General features: G+C 54.3%; 1 protein-coding gene across 1 annotated transcript; it reads right to left on the bottom strand.

Moving 5' to 3' along the window:
• Positions 1-9,557: 9,557 nt before the first annotated feature.
• RGR (retinal G protein coupled receptor) lies at positions 9,558-18,790 on the bottom strand. The gene is made up of 7 exons (XM_008149130.3): positions 18,712-18,790; positions 17,219-17,375; positions 16,114-16,235; positions 13,316-13,469; positions 11,708-11,825; positions 10,087-10,200; positions 9,558-9,695 (listed from the first exon to the last, which is right to left on the bottom strand). The coding sequence occupies exons 1-7, from the start codon at positions 18,788-18,790 to the stop codon at positions 9,558-9,560; spliced, it is 882 nt and encodes a 293-aa protein (XP_008147352.2).
• Positions 18,791-20,000: the final 1,210 nt, after the last annotated feature.

The raw sequence follows: 20,000 nt of genomic DNA, 5'->3' as shown, positions 1-20,000 counted from the left end.
CTAGCAGTCCCTCTCTCTTCCAACCTTCACCCAGTTGTAGCAACACTAATCTACTTTCTGTCTCTACGTATTTGCCGATTCTGGACATTTCATTTAATGAAACAATATAAAATGTGGTCTTTTGTATGTGGCTTCTTTTGCTTCGTTTTCAAGATTCATCCATGTTGTAGCATATTTATGTACTTCATTTATTTTTTATGGCTGAATATTTCATCATATGAATAACCTACATTTTGTTTATCCATTTATCAATTAATTATATTTGGATTATTTTTATATTCTAACTATTATAAATAATGTTGCTATGAAAATTGGAAAATTGGTATACAAGATTTTGTGTAGAAATATATTTTTAATTCTCTTGGGTAAATATTTAGGAGTGAAATTGCTGGGTCACATATAACTATGTTTAACTTTTTTTTTCTTATGTTTAACTTTTTAAAAAAAATATATTTTATTGATTTTTTACAGAAAGGAAGAGAGAGGGATAGAGAGTTAGAAACATCGATGAGAGAGAAACATCCATCAGCTGCCTCCTGCACACCACCTACTGTGGATGTGCCCGCAACCAAGGTACATGCCCTTGACCGGAATCGAACCTGGGATCCTTGAGTCCGCAGGCCGACGCTCTATCCACTGAGCCAAACCGGTTTTGGCTATGTTTAACTTTTTAAAAAATATATTTTTTATTGATTACAGAGAGGAAGGGAGAGGGAGAGAGAGATAAAAACATCAATGATGAGAGGGAATCATTGATTGGCTGCTTCCTGTATGCCCCCTGTTGGGGATCTAGCCTGCAACTCCGGCATGTGCCCTTGACTGGAATCAAACCTGGGACCCTTCAGTCCACAGGTTGATGCTCTATCCACTGCGTCAAACCAGCTAGGGCTCTATGTTTAACCTTTTAAGGAACTTTCAAACTGTTTTCCAAAGTGTTGCACCTTTATCATTCCCACCAGCAATGTATGGGTGTTGCAATATCTCCACATCCTAGTCAATACTTGTAATTGTCAATATTTTTTATTTAATCCTCACCAGAGGATATGTTTTCACTGATTTTAGAGAGAGAGGAGGAAGAGGGGGAGAGAAATATCAATGAGAGAGAACCGGCTATAGGCCGCCCCCTGTAAGCACTCTGACCAGGGATCAAACCTGCAACCTGGGTATGTGTCCCGCCTGGGAATCCAACCTGTGAACTTTCAGTGCATGAAACAACGTTGCAACCAACAGAGCCATACCAGCCAGGGAAACCTTTTATATGCTAGCCATCTTGATAGGTGTGAAATGGCATCTCATTATGGTTTTGATTTGCATTTCTCTAATAGCTAATGACATTGAGCATTTTTCATGGACTGATTTGCCACTATATATCTTCTCTGGGGAAACATACAAATGCTTTGCTCATTTTTTAAAACTTGAGAGTTCTTTGTCCTTTTATTGTTGAATTGTAAGAGTTCTTTATATATTCTGGATATTAGTCTCTTGTAAAATGTATGATTATCTCCCAGTATGTGGTTGTCTTTTCACTTTCTTGAGTCTCCTTTAAAGCACTACTAAAGTGTGTCATTCTAAAGAAGTCCGATTTATCAAATTTTACTGTTGTTTGTGCTTTTGAGGTCCTATCTAAGAAACAACTGCCTAATATAAGGTCATGAAGATTTATGCCAATGTTCTTTTCTTAGAATTTTACTAGAGGCCCAGTGCACGAATTCATGCATGGGTGGAGTTTGGCTGGCCCAGCCCCATGTCAGGAGGAGGAGACGGAGGGAGGTCAGAGGCCTGCTCAGCCCAATCGAGGCTGATCAGGGCCAGGCCAGCTGGGGGGAGGGGCTGCAGGTGATTAGCCCTCGATTGGTGTGGGGAGGCTGATTGGGGGTGGAGCTGGCTGGAGGGGAAGGGCTGTAGGAGGTTGGCTGGCCAGCCCCACCCCCTATTGTGGTTGGGGGGTGATCAGGGGTGGGGATGGCTGGAGGGAAGGACTGAGGGAGGTAGGCCAGCTGGCCCACCCCCGATCTGGCCGGTTCACTGGCCACAGTGCGTGTCATAGCAACCAGTCATTCTGGTTGTTACGGCGTTCTGGCCGCTGGCTTTTTATATATATAGACTAGAGGCCCGGTGCATGAAATTCATGCATGGGGGGTGGTGGTGTTCCTCAGCCCAGCCTGCACCCTCTCCAATCCAGGCAGTCGGACATCCCTCTCACAATCCAGGACTGCTGGCTCCCAACTGCTCGCCTGTCTGCCTGCCTGATTGCCCCTTAACCACTCCCCTGCCAGCCTGATCGATGCCTAACTGCTCCCCTGCTGGCCCAATTGCCCCTAACTGCCCCTGCCGTGCTGGCCTGGTAACCCCTAACTGCCCTCCCTTGCCAGCCTGGTTGCCCCAAACTGCCCTTCCCTACAGGCCTGGTCACCCCTAACTGCTCTCTCTTGCAGGCCTGGTCTCCCCCAACTGCCCTCCCTTGCAAGCCTGGTCCCTCCCAACTGCCCTCCCCTGCTGGCCTGGTCTCCCCAACTGCCTTCCTCTGCCAGCCTACTCATCCCTAACTGCTGTCCCCTGCTGGCCTGATTGCCCTCCCCTGCACGCCATCTTGTGGCAGCCATCTTTGACCACATGGGGGTGGCCATATTGTGTGTTGGAGTGACGATCAATTTGCATATTTCTCTTTTATTAAATAGGATAATGTAGCTCTGAGATTTAAGTCTATGGTCCATTTTGAGTCTATTTTCATACAAGGGTGTGGTTCAGCTCCTCTCCGTTCTTTCATATGTGAAAGTTCACTTGTCCCAGCCCCATTTGTTGAAGACACTATTCTTTCTCTGCTGAGTTGTCTTGGCATCCTTGTTGAAAACTAGTTGACTGTATTTATAAGGGTTTTCCTCTGAATATAATTAGGTTTATTGATCTGTTGGTCTGCCCTTATGCCAGTAGCACACCGTTTTGATTACTGTAGCATTGTAGTAACTTTTGAAGTCAGGAAGAACAATGTTGTGAGTTCTCCAACATTGTTCTTTTTTTCAAGATCATTTTAGTTGTTCTTGGTTCTTTGCATTTCCATGAAAATTTTAGAATCAGATTGTCAAATTTTTTTCCAAAAAAATCTGTAGACTAAGTTGGAGAGTATTGCCAGTTCAATAATATTAAGTCTTCCAATACATGATTATTATGTCTTTCCATATAATTGGGTCTTCTTTAATTCCTTTCAACAATGTTTTATAGTTACCAGTGTACAAATCTTGTACTTCTTTTGATAAATTTATTCCTAAAATTTTTTTTTAAAATTGATGCTATAATAAATGGAATTTTTAAAAATTTAAATTTTTATGTTACTCATTGTTAGTGTAAAGAAATAAAATTGTTATTTATATTTTGATCTTGTATCCTAAAAACGTTTTATTTGTTGATTATCTCTAATAGTTGTGTGTGTGTCTTTCTTAGGATTTTTCATATTCAAGGTCATGTCATCCGCAAATAGAGATAGTTTTCCTTTTCCTTTTAATCTGGTGCATTTTACTTATTTTAAACTGCATCACTGCCCTCCAGTATGATGTTGAAGAGAAGTGTTGAGAGTGGACATCCTTGCCTTGTCCTGGGTCCTCGGTAGAGTTTTCAGCATTTCCCCATTAAATATGATGTTAACTGTGTTTTTTTCATAGACACACTTTATCAGTTTACAAAAGTTCCCTTCTACTTCTAGTTTGTTGAGTGATTTTAGCATAAGAAGATGTTGGCTTTTTGTTAAATGCTTTTTGTGTATATATATATATATATATATATATATATATATATATATATAAATGATCAAGTGAAGATTAATCATTTTCATCAAAGTTGCAAAGTTTTTGGTCATTATTTCTCAATATATTTTTTCTGACATGTTCTCTCTTTTTTTTTTCTTTATGGGGCTCCAATTATGTGCATGTTGTTATGCTTGGTGGTGTCCTACAGGTCTTTGAGACTATTCATTTTTCTTAATTCTTTATTCTTTCTGTTCTTCATACTGGAAAAATCTCCAATGGTCTTTCATAAAGTTCACTGATTCTTTTTTCTGCCTATTCAAATTGGATATTGAGTCCCTAAGCAGTCACATTGGGAGGTAACAATTCAACATACAGATTTTGGGAGGACTCAAACATCAAATCCATAACAAACATCTTGTTTCACAAGGAGTTAGTCTTTTGATAGAGTTTGAAAACATTTGCCTTGTCTGAGCCCACTCCAGCTGTGGTGAGAGACGGGATGGCCATGGCGGCCTGTGCTCACTGCGGGCGCCACGGAGGGCACATCACGGCTGGGGCCCCATCCGCCCAGGAACGATGCATGGGCCTCCTCTGTTAGTTTAAAAAGTAATGACGGCATTTAGCAATCAATTCAAACCACAGAAAGTAAAAACAAAATCCATAATGAGGCTGAAAGCACAGTGCATTTAAGGTCAGCAGGGAACAATTCTGTGGAAACACACAAACCAAATACAAGTGAAGCTCAGTGGATATGTTTATTTGTCTAGAATGAGGGGAAGGAGTTTTGAGGTAGACTGGTAGAGATTCTGAAGGAAACTTTCAAGTAATCTTGATCACCCTTATTACTGTGACTAATGCCACTTAGTTGGTCTTTGTATCCATATTGGCACCTATTTATTTCTTTTTTAAGTATTTTTGACAGTATTAAAGATGTTCATCATTCCCGCCCCCCTGACTCCCTTCACCCAGCCCCTACCCACCCCATCCCCTCACCACCCTATTGTCTGTGTCCATGAGTTATGCATATGTGCATACAAGGTCTTTGGTTAATCTCTTCCTGCCCTCCCTTCTGAGTGCTGTCAGTCTGTTCCATGCATCCATACCTCTGGTCCTATTTTGTTCATCAGTTTATTTTGTTCATTAGATTCTGCGTATGAGTGAGATCATGTGATACTTATCTTTCTCTGACTGGCTTATTTCACTTAAGCATTATACTCCCCAGGTCCCTCCATGTTGTATCAAAGGTTAATAGATCTTTTGTGTGTGTTTTTTTTGTGTGTGTGTGTGTTTTTTTTGTTTTTTTTTTTTTTACAGCTGCACAGTATTACATGGTGTAAATGCTTTTTTATCCACTTGTCTACGGATGGGCACTTGGGCTGTTTCCAGATCTTAGCTATTGTAAATAATGCTGCAGTAAACATGGGGGTGTATATATTCTTTCTAATTAGTGTTTTGGGTTTCTTTGGATATATACCCAGAAGTGGAGTCACTGGGTCATAAGGCAGTTCCATTTTTAATTTTTGAGGAAACTCCATACTGTTTTCCACAGTGGCTGCACCAGTCTGTGTTCTCACCAGCAGTGCACTAGGATTCCCTTTTCTCCACATCCTCGCCAGCACTTGTTGTTTGTTGATTTATTGCTGGTAACCATTCTGACAGGTGTGAGATGGTACCTCATTGTCGTTTTAAATTGCATCTCTCAGGTGATTAGTGATGCTGAGGATTTTTTTCATATGTCTCTTGGCCTTCTGCATGTCCACTTTGGAGAAGCGTCTATTCAGGTCCTTGGCTAATATTTTAATTGGATTGTTTGTCTTCCTTCTGTTAAGTTGTATGAGTTCCTTATATATTTTGGATATTAACCCTTTATCAGATGTACCATTGCCAAATATGTTCTCCCATACAGTGGGCTCCCTTTGCATTTTATTGGTGGATTCTTTATATATATTATTGATTTTTTTACAGAGAGGAAGAGAGAGTGATAGAGAATTAGAAACATCGATGAGAGAGAGAAACATAGATCAGCTGCCTCTTGCACACCCCCTACTGGGGATGTGCCCGCAACCAAGGTACATGCCCTTGACCGGAATAGAACCTGGGACCCTTCAGTCCGCAGGCCGATGCTCTATTCACTGAGCCAAACCGGTTTCGGCTATTGACAGATTCTTTTGCTGTGCATTTTATTTCGATGTAGTCTTATTTGTGTATTTTTCCTTTGCCCTAGGAGATGTATCAATGAAAATTCTGCTACGTGAGAAGTCTGAGATTTTGTTGCCTATGGGTTCTTCTAGTATTTTTATGGTTTCATAACTTACATTTAAGTCTTTTACCCATTTTGAGTTTATTCTGTGTGGTGTCGGTTGGTCACAAGTGCCATGAAGAGACAAAGAGGCCATGGACGTCTCTTGCGGTCGCTAGGAAGCGTCTTGGCCGTGTCATCCCATCAGCAGTGTCTGACACACAGCAGCTGCTCAGTAACACACACTGAGTGAGGAGATGAGCGAGTCCAAATGACACGGACAGGGCTTGGGGTCCAGTTCCAGACACGAACCTGCACACAGGACGTGATTGCTGCAGGGCCTGCGTGGTTGTTCAGCGCCTGGCCTGGTGGTTCACCTGCCTCCTGGGGCCTCTTCACGTCCATTCTGAGTCTCTGGCGGGGTGTGGGCTGAAGCCACTGGGCCTGGGGGGCTGGGGAGGCCTGACGCACGGGCAGGGTGGGCCCCAGGCCCAGTGAAGAGGCCTGTGCTCTCAGGTCTGTGGACCAGGCTCCGGACTCTGCTGCTTTCACCTCTCTCCTGGTTTCTCAGGGCTCTTGTTCCCCTGCCCCCACGTGGCCTCGGTTTTCCTGACATTCAAGGCTCTTGGGGAGAGCCCGGAGCCCCAGTGACAATGGCTGGGCAGGGGAGCCACACTGGTGTGTGCCTCCGAGCCCACACGTTGTGGGGCGGGGGCCGGGACTATCCCTTCCAGGCCGCATCAGGGGCCGCACAGGTGAGTGGACAAGAGCGGTTTGGGGCCCAGAAAGAGCGAGACCTTTCTCAACAGGAGCTGCGGGTGGGCAGGAGAGCGAGGAGACGGAAGAACAGCCACCAAAATCAGACCCACAGAGGGGCCCAGAGAGAGCTCCAAACGGCAGAGACGCTGTGCTCTGTGTTCCCTGACTACAGAGTGACGCCTGTTCCCTGGAGAGACCAGCGCACAGGGAGGGCTGTGGTCGGCCCAGGGCCACGAGAGCAAAGGAACTCCTGGGGTCCCCAGGCCGTGGGGGCGGTGCTCCAGCCGGTGTCAGGGGCCGGCCAGGACCCAGGACTGACCGGTGGCTCTGATCCTGCCCAGCGACGGTGCAAGGATGGCAGAGAGGCGGGCCTGTGTCGGAGTCAGCCCCTCCCGTGTCTCTCTGAGCTGCTCCATAGAAGGGTGAGGCTGGGAGGGGCTGAAGGGCTGGGGGGCAGGAGGGCAGGGGGAGAGGCCTGCACATGGTGCTCAGAGACTTGGGGTCATGCCCAAGGATGAGGAGGCGTCCTAGGCCCACATGTGAGTGGAGGTGAGGGCATGGGTGGACTTGGAACTTCTCGAGCAAAGGGCTTCAGGCTTTGGGATCCCCTGTCCCCTCCACCCCAACCCCTCTACACCCCCCTCCCCAAGCAACGGCACCGCTGCAGCCCTTCTCCTTTCCTGCTGACCCAGTCCAGTGGGGAGATGTCCTGAGCCCACTATTCCCAGCTCCATACAAACCTGGGCTTGGGCTCAAGGTGTCCTTGGCCACACTGTTTGTCTTGCCCCCTTCCCACCCTCTACTGAGCACAGGGGGGCGGGGCCTGTGTGGGGGCTGCTACTCGCTGCATCCTCAGCCTCTCAGCTTCCACCCTTTCTGAGTCTGGGCTCCTCTCTTCTCATCGTGTTTCCTAGTCCGTCATGGGTGGGGTGGCAATTGGTGAGTGAAGGTCGCTCCTTGATAAACCAAGTTGAGGCTGTGGCAGGGGCACACCTCCAGGCGCTGAGCCCGCTGCCTTCCTGGCCGCCCTCACCTGCGGGGGTGCACCGCTCAGGCCGCAGTTTCCCTCCTGGCCCAGTCTAGGGCCCAAGACAAGCCCGTGTGAGCGCTGGAGTGAGGCCAGCGGTGTCCTGTCTCCGCAGCGGTTGGCACAGGGCATGGCCTAGAAGAGCGTGCGAGGCAGTTGCCGCCTCACCACCGGGTGCAGAATGACGGACTGGCCTCGGCCTGTGTGCACGCCCTGAGCTGCATGTGTGTGGACTGATTTCTGCATCTGCAACAGTCAGGTCCTGGTGCCAAGGACCCAATGCTGTTCTGAGGACCCCTCCCCGGACTGTACTTCCCTCCCTGCGCTCTGCCCTTCCTGCCTCACCAGGCCTCCCTGGAGCCCTGCGCCGCCCCCCCACTCCCCAGCTCCCCAGCTCCCCAGCTCCTGTTCCTTGTCCCTGCAGCGCTGACTCAGGAGGAACACGTGGGCGCCGGGTGGGGGCTGCGTTAGTGTCACAGCCCAGGTGCCACGGGCTCCACAGGGAACGCACGGGCCGTTCCTGCAGGATGTGCTGGCCGGGCAGACGCCTGAGCCTGCCCCTGTCCCACAGCAGAGCCGCAGGCCTCCTTCTCAAGCTTCTGGGAGTCTAAATAAACCTTTTTTTAATGTTGGCGACTAAGCAGCATGGGCTGCTGTCTGACTAGGGCATGCTGGTGGGTGACTCAGGGAGCACCCCCTGGCCCCTCCCACACACCCAGCCGTCCTGACATCACCCTAGATACAGTGATGGCGAACCTATGACACGCGTGTCAGCACTGACACGTGTAGCCATTTCTGATGACACGCGGCCGCTGAGGCGGCCGCATGCCGAGGATGAAACATTTGCTGCTCCTGAGGATGAAACATTTGCGAAATAATGTTTTTTCCTCAAAGTGACACACTACCCGAGTTACGCTCAGTTTTTTGGCGAAGTTTGACACACCAAGCTCAAAAGGTTGCCCATCACTGTCCTAGAGGCTGGGAAACGCACCCAGATCACAATGTAATCAGTGGTGTCTGAATGCCGGCAGCCAGGTTGCGGGTACCCGGGCTCTACCTCAGCTTCTAAGTGCTCTGAGCTCTGTTTCAATGAGCAGCTCCCCTGTGCACGTCATCCTGTTTGAGCCTCACAATAGCCTGTGGAACCATATTAACATTTATGTCAGGGTCAGGAGCAATGGCTTCCCAGAGCCTCGGCCTGGGGGTCGGGGGGTGGTGGCTATGACTCACATTCAGGGCCTGCCCCCTCCCACTCCTGTCGTGCAGCCTGGCGTCTCAAGGTCCTGTGTCCTGTGCCATGCCAGCATGGCCAAGGGTAAGCCTGAGGAGGGGCGGTGAAGGATTGAAGAAAAGACAGACAAGAGAATACGGCAGGGGCTTGGTAGATCTCCCGTGCCTGGATGAGGACACAAAAGACCCAGCCTGCAAGCCAATGCTTTATTTTATAGTCTGGTTACTACAAAGGTAGATTAACATGTATACAGATGTTTTGGCAGCACTTGCTGCACCTCCCACAGCCCATTAGCTACCTAGGAAGGAATTAGGAGGCTACAAAGTCAGGCTTAATTATGCTAGGAGAGCTCTGCCCTCTAGGCTGGGACTTGTTTGTGACCCTGCCACAGGTCAGCCCAAGGCTTGACCCTAGAGCCGCTCCCTACAGTGTCCGGCCCAGGGCTGGGCTCATGGCTGTTAGGACTGGAGGATGCATGTCTAGAGCTTGGCTCTGAGACTGCTGGTTAGGACCCACAGGCAGCACCCAGCCCAGGCTCTGTCCAGGCGGTGGGGGGCCTGGTTAGCGCAGCACCCAAGCAGCTCGCTGGGCAGAGTCCCACCCACTTCGTTGCAGGGACAGGTGCTGCCAGATTCCACTGCCCAGGGCATAGTTCACAGCGTTGACTGTGGGCACCATTTTGGCAATGAGAGCGGGCACCTGTTGTGGCAAAAACACCCAGGAAAGAAGTCACAAAGCCTCTGCCCCTCTCCCCAGTCCCACCTGGTGATCCCCCCACCCCCCGAGGCCCCATCACTTATCCTGCTGCTCTGTCCTCCCTGACTAGCTGTCCATGTGCTTGTCTGGGAGCACACGGCTCTGGGAACAGCCTCATCCCCTGGACCCAGAGGCACGTCCCCTCTGGCCGTCTGCCCTGTCACCTCACCTGAGGCTTAGGCAGCATCAAGCAGCCGCCCATGTGGCCTGGGCGACAAGCACAGTCCCAGTGAATTTTGGATATTCAAAGGAAGAGAGACTATCATGGAGGCAGGAAAGCAAGAGAGAGACAAAAGTGGAGCGAGCCCAGGTGCTGGCACTGGGGGTCCCTTACCAACTGCAGCCGGGGGGGGATGAGGGCCGTGCCCGCGAGGGCTGCACAGAGATGCAGGAGGGCATAGGGGCCCCAGCCGAGCAGCAGTGTCCTGGCTGGCAGAGTGGTGTTCACCTGGGGAGAAATGGGCACGGGAGGAGGCATGACTGCCCTGACAGCTGGCAGCCCAGGCGGCCAGGGACCGTGTGGGCACACACAGGCTGGCACGTGGCCAGGCTGCAGGAAGGCGCTGAGCTTGTGGGGGAACTTGGGATCCCAGGGGCCCTTCTGCCATTTCAGATGCACAACCTCAGCCTGTCATGTAAGCTTGCTTGGCCTCAGTTGCCTTGTCTGTAAAATGGCCAGATTCTACCAGACTGGCCTGTCTGGTCGAACCCAGGCTCCCTGAGTGTGTCTGTGTGCACAAGGGTCCCTGTGCACAGCCCTCACACCTCAGCCTGACAACCAGCTCTCCTGCAGCTGCAGCCGCAGCCGCGGGTCCTGGCTCAGAGGGGCCACTTCCCACGGGGAGACACAACCAGGCAGGCGGTGTGTGCCACCTGGGACCGCAGGGGCTTCTCGCTTGCGACCTAACTGTAAAGGAAGTTGCCATGCTCTCTTCTCACGTGCGCTCCGGCGAGGACTTCTGAGCCTAAACCTCAGTGTCAGTTTCTCCAGACTGTGTGTTCCTTTCACAGGACTAAGCGTGCGGCCGGTCCGGCCAGGGCCAGTGCGCGGCGCCCGCTGATGTTGTCAGCCTCATGGTTTCAAGTCACCTCGGCAATGGCACGGGCCTGCAGGCGACCAGCCAGGGAGCCGCGCCTGGAACCTGGACGCAGTTCCCATCCCAGCACAGCCTGGCCCGCCTGCTGTGGCTCAGGGCCCGCCTCCAGCTCACAGGGGAGGCAGCTTCTCCCGTCCAAGGAAAGCACCCCACAGACAGTGTCTCCGCAGCCGGCTTCCTTTCCGGCGCCCTGACCAGCCACGCGGTCCGCTGCTCCTCGGGCGGCTGGTGATGAGGGGCTCAGCCAGCCCCTCTCCGCCTCAGCGTCCTAGTCTGGGACACGGGGACAATGAAACCGTTCTTCCTCTAAGTAGTTGCAAAGATGATGTGGCATAATTCACATCAAGTACTATTAATATCTAGATTTTAAAAAACCTGTGGTGCTTGTTCTGACTCATCTGCTGAAGATTATCCAGGTGACAAAGTTAAAACAAAGTTGTGGCAAGGAAACATCTTGTGAGTTCAGAAGCGGCCGAGGGCACGCGGGCACGCTGCGGGGAAGGCCGGTGCCTGTGGTGGGCTCACCCTCCACGCCGCTGCAGCAGCTTTAAAAAGCATGCAATTTTGTGCCGACCCTCCCGGCCTTGAGAAGAAAGAACCATAACCGTGTGGACGAGATCGGGCAGGCCCCGGCTGTCGGGGCTCAGTGTCCCCCAGTAAGCCTGAGCAGCCCTGGCCCTTCCCCAGGGTCATGGCGCCCGATCCCAGCAGCCACAGGAGGGCGCTCTCGCCCTCCCCTGCGACAGCTGCATTGCTCCTGATTGTGGAAAACACAGGAACCCCGACTGCGTCTGCCATCCTTCCTGCTCCTGTGTCCCTGAGCAGCGCGGAGTCCTCTGCTCCAGGGTTAGGCCTTACCTGGGGGGGCCCGGTCCTCCCGAGTTTTTGTTCCATGAGCCGATAGGACGTGAGTGTGATGAAGAGGGGCAGGAGGAAGTTGAAAAAGGCCATGACGAAGAGGAAACTGGTGGAGTTTCTGCAGACAGAGGGGAGCGGGAGGCTGTCTCTCAAGGGAGAGGGCTCCCCGAGTCCCTCCACCTCGCCTCTGCTCCAGGCAGTCGCATGCGGGGATCTGCTCCCACGGGATGCGAGCTCAGAGTGTGGCCACTCCCGTCCTGGCTGCACTCCCCTCAGAACCAGGAAGCCACCGGGGCCTCCTAGACGTGCCCGAAGGAGCCAAGGAGCTGGGTGAGGTTCCTCCTTCACTAGCTGTTGCCCATCCAGGTGCCCAGCTTGGCATGTGCCCCCAGCACGGGAGTGGGCACTTCTGTTTGGAAACCATGTTTACCAGATGGAGATGCCAATGGACCAAGAGGAAGGAGCATTCCAGGAGCATTCCTGGCACAGGGGTTTGGAAGGGGCCTGTGGATGGCAGAGACTGGGCATGTGTCACTGAAGAAATTGCTGTGGTCGTGGGAGGTGCAAGGGCTGATCCTTCATTAAGAAGATACCATGTTGCCAGCCAATGTTGAGTGTTGACCTATGAACCAGGAGGTCACGGTTCAATTTCCTGTCAGGGCACATGCCTGGGTTGTGGGCTCCATCCCCAGTAGGGGACGTGCAGGAGGCAGCCAATCAGTGATTCTCTCTCATCATTGATGTTTCCATCTCCCTCCCTCTCTCTGAAATCAATAAAAACATATATATTTTAAAGAAGATACCATGTCACCTTGGTGCTGTCCACTAAGCGCAGGTGCGGGGAAGGGGTGCCAGAAGGACGGGCATAGAAGGGAAATGCTGTGCGGAGTGCATGGCAGGTGCTGGGCGGACCCAGGGTTCTCAAGTGGGTTTCATCAGGGGCAGATGCCTCACGAGCAAATGTGAGTAAACATCTAAAGCAGCGAATGCAACGCGGTTCTGGTGGAAGTGAGTGGGGAGCTGAGCCCATGTGGCCCCTCCTCTCAGTCCTGGTCTCCCAGGAGCCCGGGGGCGGGGGGGGGGGGGAAGGACGGGCATTAGACATGGGCTCCTTGACAGTGGCTTGTGCACTGTCTCTGCTCCGTCTCTCCAGGGCTGGCCCAGGCCTGGCCTGCCACAGAGGCTCAGGGGATTTAGAGACCTGAGCACTGTGCCAAGGAGGTTCCTCCCAAAGCAAAGACCGTGACATTCCCTGAATCCATCCAACCCAAGGGCAGGACTCCCCTTAGAAAACATGCAAGTTGCAGCTCTGATGGCTGACTGCTGAGAGGCCAAGGGGTCCTGGGCTCAGCAGCTGTTACCACCAACCAGGCCAGTGCTCGCAGCCGCCGCTGCCGGGCCCCCCTCTGCCCTCACACTGCAACCGTCGTCACTCGGCCGCTCAGAGAGAGCTGCCCTGCCCATCGTCAGCCTGCAAGTGGGCCTCACAGCTAAGGAGTCAGGACCGCCTGGCCAGTGCTGATGCCTCTCTTTTGGATTTTCAACTTTGACATTGTTGTCACAGGGCTCAAGGCCAGGGTTCCCCCGGAAGGGCGCCTCCCGCCTCACCTGTCCCCCCTGGGGTAGCCCAGGCTGCAGCAGGTCCCCAGGGGCTCGTAGTCATAGTGGCCCCAGCCCAGGAGGGGCAGTGCTGCCCAGAAGGCCGAAGACAGCCACACGAAGAGCACCAAGGAGACGGCCGTGCTCCATGCCAATCGGCTGCCTGCAGGGAGGAGGAGGGTGGAGAGGAGCTGACGGGAGAACAGTGGGCTTCGTGGTCGGGCACAATGACCTGAACCCTGCCTCCAAGCCCCAACAGCTTAGGCCTCAGGCAGGAGGAGAGCTCGGAGTCTCACTTTTCCTTCCACAAAATAGGAAAGGCAGTTCCTGCATCAGTGGGCTGTTATGGAGAATAAAGAGGTCACAGACATTCCATTCTCTCTTCCTCCGAGGACAGAGAATGGAGGGGTGGCAAAGAGAAGGAGTGCTTCCCAAAGCTAAGTTAGGAAAGACACATGGGCAGGGACCCTGGGGGGTGGGGGGTGGGCATTGGCGGAGGGAAGTGGAACCTGGACTTAGCGCCTCCCGCTCTCGCTCAGAAGCAGTAATCTGCTTGCGACTCAGGAGCTCTGGGCGTGGGGTTTGGGCATCTCGGTGCCACGGGGGGAGACCAGGTCCTGACAGTGGTTTTGGTCCCAGTGGCCTAACCTCCTCCACCGATAGCCCTCACATCCTCACCAGCCCTTCCCATCCAGGCTCCCTCCTGGATCTTGCTCCAGAATGCCTTCCCCAGACGCCTTCTCTGTCTATAGTTCATGTTCCTTTGTAGACAGGACTCCAGGTGGATCAGCAGAGAAGAGCAGGTCTACAAACCCCTCACCTGACACTGATTTCATTTCACGGCCCCAGATGGAGTTGGTGTGGATATGTCCGCTTCTATGAATTAAATCTTATGGTCCCCATCCAAAAGTCATACCATGGGGCCCCATCACCAGGTGGACTTTGGGAGGCACTTAGGTCCTGAGAGTGGAGCCTCCGTGATGGATTAGTGCCCTTCTATGAAGAGACAAGGCCCAGCCGGCATGGCTCTATGAACCAGGAGGCCACAGATTGATTCCCAGTCAGGGCACATGCCTGGGTTACAGGCTCAATCGCCAGTAGGGGGCGTGCAGAAGGCAGCTGATGGATGATTCTCATCATTGATGTTTCTCTCTCTCTTCCTTTCCCTTCCTCTCTGAAATCAATAAAAATACATTTTAAAAAGAGAAGAGATAAGAGAGAGATGATCTCTCTCTCTCCTCCATGTAGGGACACAGCAAGAGGCAGCACCTGCAAACCAGGAAGAGAGCTCTCAGCTATGCTGGCACCTGACCTTGGACTTCTAGAACACGATAGAACTCTCTGTGGCTGAAGCCCCATCTGTGGTGTTTCCTAGCTGGCCAAGACCCCACAGCAATCACAGGGGCACCAGGACTCAGAGACGTCTTGCCCATGTGTTGCATTCGCCTTTTTGGCTTTGGACACAGATGACCAAGGTGCATAACTAAGGTCACCTTGGAGGGAGTCTGCGCTCAGCCCCTTCGGCCCCTGTCCCTCCCTGCCTGGCGCTGCACACACCCTACGGGAACAGGTGGGGCCTTGGTCTAGGCCCCGGCACCGGCTCATGGCCGTGTTGAGACAGAGAGGCCTGTTGCTCTCTGAGGTGTGGGTGTGTGTGCACATGGGAGAGTCCATATGTATGTGAGTGGTTGAGGGAGTGTCGGGGGCAGGGCTGGGATGGTGGTGGCAGAGGAGCTCCAAGGCCAGAAGGGACAGGGGGGGCTGGGCTGCAGAACAAAGGCAATGTTTTGGCAGAAAAGAGGCATGTGACTTGGCCAAGGGTCAAGGGTGTGTGCGTGTGTTTGTGGCAAGGGCAGATCTGTGATTCCAAAGGGGCCGTGCCCAGGGCTCCAGGCCACGCTGACCACGTGCCCCACAGAACCTCCATTGCTCCAAACGTGGAGACGGAGACCGGGCGCAAGGGAGAGGCCACCTCTGAAGGCACGCAGGCCAGGCCGACTCCCAGGGCCGCCCCATCAGCTGTGGCCTAGACGGCGCCTCACTTCTCTGAGCCTCTACTTCCCAGCCTGCGAGCTGGGCGTTTGCTGTGAGGTTTGCTGAGCCACTGCTCACCGAAGCGGGTGTGTGTGCTGTGAGGTGAATGGGATTCTAGAGAGCCTCTGGGTGAACATGGGTTGTATATTAGTGTGTATTAAAGTTATAAGAACATTAAAGCTGTAAGGTCACAGATATTGTTTAGAACAAGAATAAAGCAGGTGTTTAGAATTTTAAAAGTGGCTCGCTTCTAAGGAAGAAATACCAAGTAAATGACAGCAGGTGGTACACTCACATGGCCAATTGAAAAGATGGCACTTGACAATATGGCCTGGGAAATGGAGAGCTCGACTAGTTTTCATGAAGCTCTGGCATGGCACAGGCTCCGTGGAAGTGTGAGGTGTGGGATTACATGCCCAGCCACACACACACCTACACATCACCTCTCCGCTCCCCAGCAGTACCTGTCATCAAGGACATTTTCTGTATCCATGATCTGATTTGATTTTCAGGATAAAACAGACTGGTTACAAAAACCATTTGGTAGAAGAGGAGACTAAGGTTCAGAGAGGACCCCTGACTTGCCTGAAGCTACAGCAAGGGCACAGACAGCCTGCCCAGCACATGCAGTCTTCCTCCTTGTCTGGTGCCCGCACCCCACCCGTATGGACCCTTAACCCCCGCCCCTTGAACTGGGAAACACTGAGCAGATTTCCATCCTGATCACCCTCACTGCCTGGGGGTCCCTCCTCCTGGAAGCCCCAAACACGTACGGGTGCAGTAGTGATGGTAGCGCCCCCAGGCGACGGCCGCGCTGCTGCAGATGCTGGCCAGTGCGGCTGCAAAGCCCTGGAAGCCGTGAGCCTGGCAGCCACCTGAGCCATAGGGCCAACGCCTGCGGAGACATGGGCACGGTGACCCCCCCTTGGCCTCTGCACCCCACATCTGCCCAGGAGTAGCATGGAGGCACCTTCCTTGACGTCAGCCCAGCTCCTCAGATGAAGGCGGTATGATCTGTGTTTCCTATGAGGTCCCTGGTGGTGGCGGGGGGGTGGGGGGAGGCTGTGCAGGCTCAGGCTCAGCCCCACGGCTGGAACAGAGGTCTCTGTGTGATCAGGTGCCTCCGTTACAGTAAATGGAACACCCTGGTCAGAAAGAGAGCTCATACCTTTATTCCATAGATGGGGACACTAAGGCTCAGAGAAGGCAAGGTGCTGAGCCAAGGCCACGGAGCCGATGAAGGCAAAGTCAGAGGGAAACCCCAGGCCTCCCAACTCGTGGCCTCATGAGCCAAACAAGGGTAGAGCTTCAGCAGAAGCAGGAGGAACCCTCACTGGCTCGGACCCAGGCCATTCGCACCAGGGGGCGCCAGCCTCCACCTGCAGGTGCCAGGGCTCAGTCCCCCTAAAGGGAATGATCTTGGAAACACCCCCAGGGCCGAATGGGAAGCCGGAGGGCCTGGAGGAGGTCTCAGACCCTGTGAAGTCCTGTTTGCTGTCACAAACGGAACTAGGGCTTCCCAGGGACCAGCGATTGTGTGAAGTTATTCACACATAATAGCACGTACTTCCAACCACCACATGAGTTAGGCAGTAAGACCCGGTTCAGAGAGGAAGCCCAGAGGTGAGGAAGAATGCAGCCAAGATTCAAGCGTGGGAGCGGGTGGCCTGCTCTCCCCGTCGGCCCTGTGGTCGGGCCGGAGCTCCTGTGCTCCAAGAACTGGTGTGGGGCTGTGGGCTCTGGGGTTGGATCTAGCCTAGCTCAGCCTGCCTCCCCCCGCCCCCCGCCCCCGTCAGCTTTCTGTTGGTAAGAGAATGCTCAGTGCTGAGAGGTCAGGCCGGGGGCAGGACCCAGAGGTCAGGGCCCAGGGAGCCGTACCGGAGGAGGCTGGCTGTGGCTCCGGTGAGGGCGTTCAGGCTGACCCCGCTGTCCGCCAGGGCCAGGCTCAGCACCAGCAGGTGGCTCGGGGTCCGGAGCTCCGGGCTCGTGCAGAAGGAGAAGATGGTCAGGCTATTGAGGCTGAGGCCGGCGAGAGCTGAAAGGAAGGCAGGGGCTGCAGAGGGGCTGGGGAGGCCGGTCTAGCCAGAACCGGAGTGTGGGCTGGGCGGAGCCTAAACAACCCTCACACTCAGCAAGGCTCTCCGTGAAGCTCGTCCAACACCCCCAGGAGGCTGGCCTCACAGTTGAAGCCACGCGGGCGCCCTGCTCGCCACACTGCAGCCTGAGGAGAAGCCAGCCAGGAAGGAGCCCGGCCGCCCGGCGCCCGCCAAGCAGCCAGCCTCACGGACAGCTGGCGCCTTGCTGGTCCCCTCGGGGTCTTCACTGGGCGCGCCCTCCTGCCTCGGGAACTACCAGCTAACCTCCCCTGTGCAGCGGCGCCTCTGGGAGTGGAGCGCAGGTTTCTCCAGTCCCAGCGCCACCTCCACGCGCTGGCGGAGGGGAGGCTGCTGGGCGGTCGGCAGGCAGACCTGACTTGAAGTTCAGCTGCTCACTCCCTACCCACGCGGAGCCGCAGCTCCCCATCTCAGTGAGAAATGGGGAAGCGTCCTGCCTTCAAAACTGAGCGTTTCCTAGGAAGACAGGTGAGAGGCAGCCTTCCGGACAGCGGAGCAGCGGGGCAGTGTCCAGGCGTGTCCGGGCCCAGCGGCGCTGGCCGGCAGCTTCCCGGGAGAGAGGAAGCGTGGCCGGGCCACCAGGACCACCCGCGGCTGCGCTCCGCTCCCCTGGCGGCTCTCACTGGGTGAGGAAATGTGCGGGTTGTTTCTGATCAAGGGTTCATGCCCATCAGCCTCGTCTTGGGCTGGCCCGCAGGCCCAGCTCTGGCCTCAGCGAGCATCGTGGGGATTCTGGGTTGAGGCTGGCACCTCATGGACCCCGTCGCCCAGGCATGGAAATGCTTAGCGCCGAGAGAAGGAGGTGGTGGCAGGAATGGGGTGCGGAGAGGTGTCTGTCTCAGCTGGTGCTTTATACCCATGATCCCTTCATCCCCACACACCTGGGAGGCCAGGGCACCGAGGGCCAGAGCTCAAGGGACTCGGCTGCGGGCACGGGTGGCAGTACTGTCTCCAGCGCCTACCGGGGCCTGATCATACACAGATTCTCAGTCTCAGCGAGCAGAGTGCAGTTTCCGTGCGGGAGGGCCGTGCAAAGGCTTGCAGCTGGTGCGGGGCTGCGCTCTGGCAGATGCCCCCTCTCAGAGGCCCTCCTGCCTGACCCTCTCCTGGCTCCTCCTTCTCGGCTCCCCAGTGCAGCCACCAAAAGCCCCCGGGGACCAGCACAGAGGGGTTGGGGACCTCTCCTCGCCAGCCTCAGAACCACAGCCCGACTCTGGGCGACCACTGGGCCTCGCCCGCCCTGGGCCGCCTGCTCACCTTCCACCAGCAGCACCACCCCCACAGCCAGCACCTCCAGCTCCCCAAAGCCTGTGGGCAGTGACCCGGCCTCTGCCATCTCGCTTCCTCCCCTGGCCCAGCGCTTCTCTGGCTCCTGAAAACCCCTCCCTTTTAAAGGGCCAGCGGACACACGAGGGCCCCTGGGGGGATTATGCTGGACCTTGGGCTCCTTCCTGCTGCCCCTCCTCCCACAGTGTCCTCTGGGCCAGAGCAGAAGGAACGTCCGGCAGCACAGGGCAGCCTTTGTGAAACGCGTGGAGCCGTGGAGCCGGCTGATCCACCAGCCCAGCCGGGGGATTAGGACCGGACTCCCGGCTGAGCTGAGCGGCTGAGACAAATTAGAAGAGTTGCATAACCAGGGAGGAAGGGGAGCTAAAGGAGGGGTTTGAAGCTGCAGCTGTGCCTGAGACCTGGTTAGGAGCCAGGTCCTGGCATGTTTTTGGTGCTGACAAGCTGAACGCCTGAGCATGTGTGTGCACATATGTGTCCACGTGGTCACATGCGTGTATTCACAAGTGGGGGAAAGGATGATGGCTAGGAAGCCACCTGTTGTAGTAGAAAGAACCCCAACTGGGATCAGACTCGGGTTCTGGTTCGGAGTCTGCCATTGCCTAGCTGTGGGCCTGGGGCGGGCCCACGGGGTCCCTGCTTCCTCTGGCGATGTGGGCATCTTCTCTCGGGGCCGGTGCCGGCCTCGGGTAGAAGGCTCCGTGGAGGGTGGTGTGCAGGGTGGCACGTCCCGATGCCCACAGAGCCCTTCAGCTCCCCAAGCAGCAGTCTCCCAGGGCTTGGCCCACAGCCACTGCGAGCTTTGGCTTCTACTATGAGGTCCTGGTACAAGTTACGCACTGGCTCATGGTGAAGTCACAGCAGGAAACACCGATCTGGAGCAACTCGACTCATTTCAGGTAAAGAGTGCTGTCAGCAGCACAGCTCACGTGCAGTGGCGCTCCCTAAAGCCAGGCGCGGACTGACTCCCGGGCATGGTTCCTGCCACAACTCCGGGAACCAGATACCGCCACCCCTGCAGCTCAGCATCAGCCTGAGGCCATGCAGTCATTCCAAAGTAGCGAAATTTACCTTATAAACATGCATTTCCCATGTTTTCCTCTTGTGTTCCCCACATGTATCTGTGCCTAAGCACCCTCAGGCTGAGTGACACCCACAGTACTGTCTCCAGCGCCTACCGGGGCCTGATCATACACAGATTCTCAGTCTCAGCGAGCAGAGTGCAGTTTCCGTGCGGGAGGGCAGTTCAAAGGCTTGCA

This window comes from Eptesicus fuscus, chromosome 17 (genome assembly GCF_027574615.1).
Source record: "Eptesicus fuscus isolate TK198812 chromosome 17, DD_ASM_mEF_20220401, whole genome shotgun sequence".
NCBI lineage: Eukaryota > Metazoa > Chordata > Mammalia > Chiroptera > Vespertilionidae > Eptesicus > Eptesicus fuscus.
Note: the sequence above shows the minus strand (reverse complement) of the source record. Positions and strands in the feature narration are given on the sequence as shown.